Below are 2,350 nucleotides of genomic sequence, written 5' to 3'. Positions count from 1 at the left end.
GAGGAGGAGGAGGAGGAGGAGGAGGAGGAGGAGGAGGAGGAGGAGGAGGAAGAGGATAATTCACCAAAGATCTTGAATCCATTGGCCCAGGAAAGAACCTTCATTTCGTTTTCAGTCCTACCCTGTTATCTGATCTTTTCAACTTGTCAGCCCAGGTCTGTCTCTGCATGATATGTTCTGACTTAGCACAAGGCAACTGTGCACTATAAATCCCATGAGTCCAACAAATAGGTCATGTAGTTTTCTATCTGAACAAGAGTCTAGTCTAGGAAATGTATCCCCACATGCTACCCTACTTTTGGAAGAAGAATGCCAACCAAGCAGTGCACAAGCTAGGCATGGCACTGGGTATATTCTATCTGGGCTCTGTGTGTCCAGATGGCTGAGGACCAGGTGTCTGCTTGGGCACTGAGCATCATGTAAATAACTCCTTTATATGTCCTAGATGGCCCAGAACCATGGCACGGTTGGGTATAAATCGTCATTCCTAAACTTTCAATTAACTGTGGTACCTGAGATAACAAATATTTCAATCACATCAAACAGAGAGTAAAATTAAAATTTTATTCTTGCACTATGTATGCAACTGTATACATACTTGTCTTCCAGGGTGAACTAAAAAACATGAAGAGTGAGATGAAAACATGACTTGGTTAGACACAGAAGAATCCTTTCATATTTTATGGGGAGAAACACATACAGAGAGAGAGAGAGAGAGGAGAGAGAGAGACCAAGATCCTCCCTAGCCATTATGTTAAACTGACTAAATGGTAGATGTATCAGAATCTCTTGGGGTAAGATGGCATGTCATCTTCAGGCAGGGTTGTCATGCTGTCCTTGATGGGGAAATCTAACACATTGGTTTAGTTCCTGCAACCTGCAACTGATACCAGAATCTTATGCTGTGTCCTGCAGGATGGAGAGATGTGGTCCTCTGTCAACTGTACCATCTGTGCTTGTGTGAAAGGCAAGACAGAATGTCACAAGAAGCAGTGCATTCCTATCAGCAGCTGCCCACACGTTATGTTTTGATTACAGGTTGACTTTGTGTTTACCTTGCGAACTGCATGGCACATGTCTTTTTTGAAATAGAGACCCAGGAACTACTAAATAGCCAGAAGTGCATGGTGAAACTTGTTACATCTTTCTTGTAATCTCCACCCAAAGTTGAGCCTTGTGTGAAAAACTTTCTTGTCTGGTTCTTGCCCCAACCTTCCTACATGTTTACTGACTTCTCACAATTCTCTATCTCCCTTTGCCTAGACCCTGTTTTCTTTTGTTTGGCTTTCTAGTAACTGTTATAACCATCTTTTTCTGCCTTTTCTTTCTTCTCAAATCACAGCCTTCTCATAGTCAAGGTAATATGTGGGTGCTTATTAATAAATTCCCCAAGAGGATTCTCCTGCCTAGCAGCAGTACCAATCCCTCTGCTGAAGTTTTGTCTCTAACTTTGGCCTCCATTGTAGCCCCACATGGAAATAGCATCTTTATGGAAATATCTCTTTTCAAATACCCACAATCCAGTTCCCTGAAGAAAGCCACCTTTATCTTCTGAAGCATGAGCTCCATAGCACCCACCTCAGCAACTTGAAACCTTTCAAGGTTTTGTGCATTTTGGGAAAATGTCAAACCTATTCAGTACCTTCTGGTGAATGAAGAAAACATATCCATATATTCAGAACATGTCCTCTATTTTGTACTATAGAATTCTTTCAATTTTATTCACATGTTATTATTATAAACAAAAAGTTGCTGTTTTTACTTGAGTGCCAAATGAGGCACAAAAAAACACCAGCTGTTGCCATTGCACAACTGAATAAAGGGGAGAGAAAAAGGGAAAAAGAGCCTAATTAGTCTTGTTTTAAAAAGCCTCAGATATAAAACTGAAAACCTCCCATAAAAAGAAAAAAAGAGGTACAATATGCAGACTTGAACATGGGCTGCTTATAAATATTCATTGGGAAAAATGGAATCACATCATTTCTGTCAGTCCTCAGGGAACCCTCACTGCTAATGAACTCTCAAAGCACATGTTAGTAATAACGTGCTTCCTTATTCTACAAGACAGAACCAGGAAACTGTGCCAACCTGGTGGCTCAAGTAACTTGCCTCAGCAGGCTGCTGTGGAGTTTCCAGCTTCTCTTCAGTTCTGCAACTTGCAGCAGGGTCAATGGTTTCTATAGGGAGGTCACAGATCTTCATGTTGCCTGTGTTTCCCTAGTGATCCTTCTGTGTGTGCCACATTCAGGCCAGGCACGTCCATCCCTCCCGAAAAGGTCTTTGCCCAGCCCCACCCTCTCCGTGGTCATTGGAGCTTGTTAGTGCCCTGACCTGGCTGCCACCCCGGCTA

General features: G+C 42.4%; 1 protein-coding gene across 1 annotated transcript in view; it reads left to right on the top strand.

Moving 5' to 3' along the window:
• The window catches only part of LOC108491446 (BMP-binding endothelial regulator protein-like), a 28,265-nt gene extending 27,233 nt beyond the window's left edge, over window positions 1-1,032 (top strand). Inside the window, exon 5 of the mRNA XM_017801323.2 lies at window positions 916-1,032. Coding sequence (XP_017656812.2) covers window positions 916-1,032 — 117 coding nt within the window. The remainder of the gene's footprint in view (window positions 1-915) is intronic.
• The last annotated feature ends 1,318 nt before the right edge of the window (window positions 1,033-2,350 follow it).

Source organism: Nannospalax galili, unplaced genomic scaffold (genome assembly GCF_000622305.1).
Source record: "Nannospalax galili isolate Female #2095 unplaced genomic scaffold, S.galili_v1.0 scaffold883, whole genome shotgun sequence".
Taxonomy (NCBI): domain Eukaryota; kingdom Metazoa; phylum Chordata; class Mammalia; order Rodentia; family Spalacidae; genus Nannospalax; species Nannospalax galili.
Note: the sequence above shows the minus strand (reverse complement) of the source record. Positions and strands in the feature narration are given on the sequence as shown.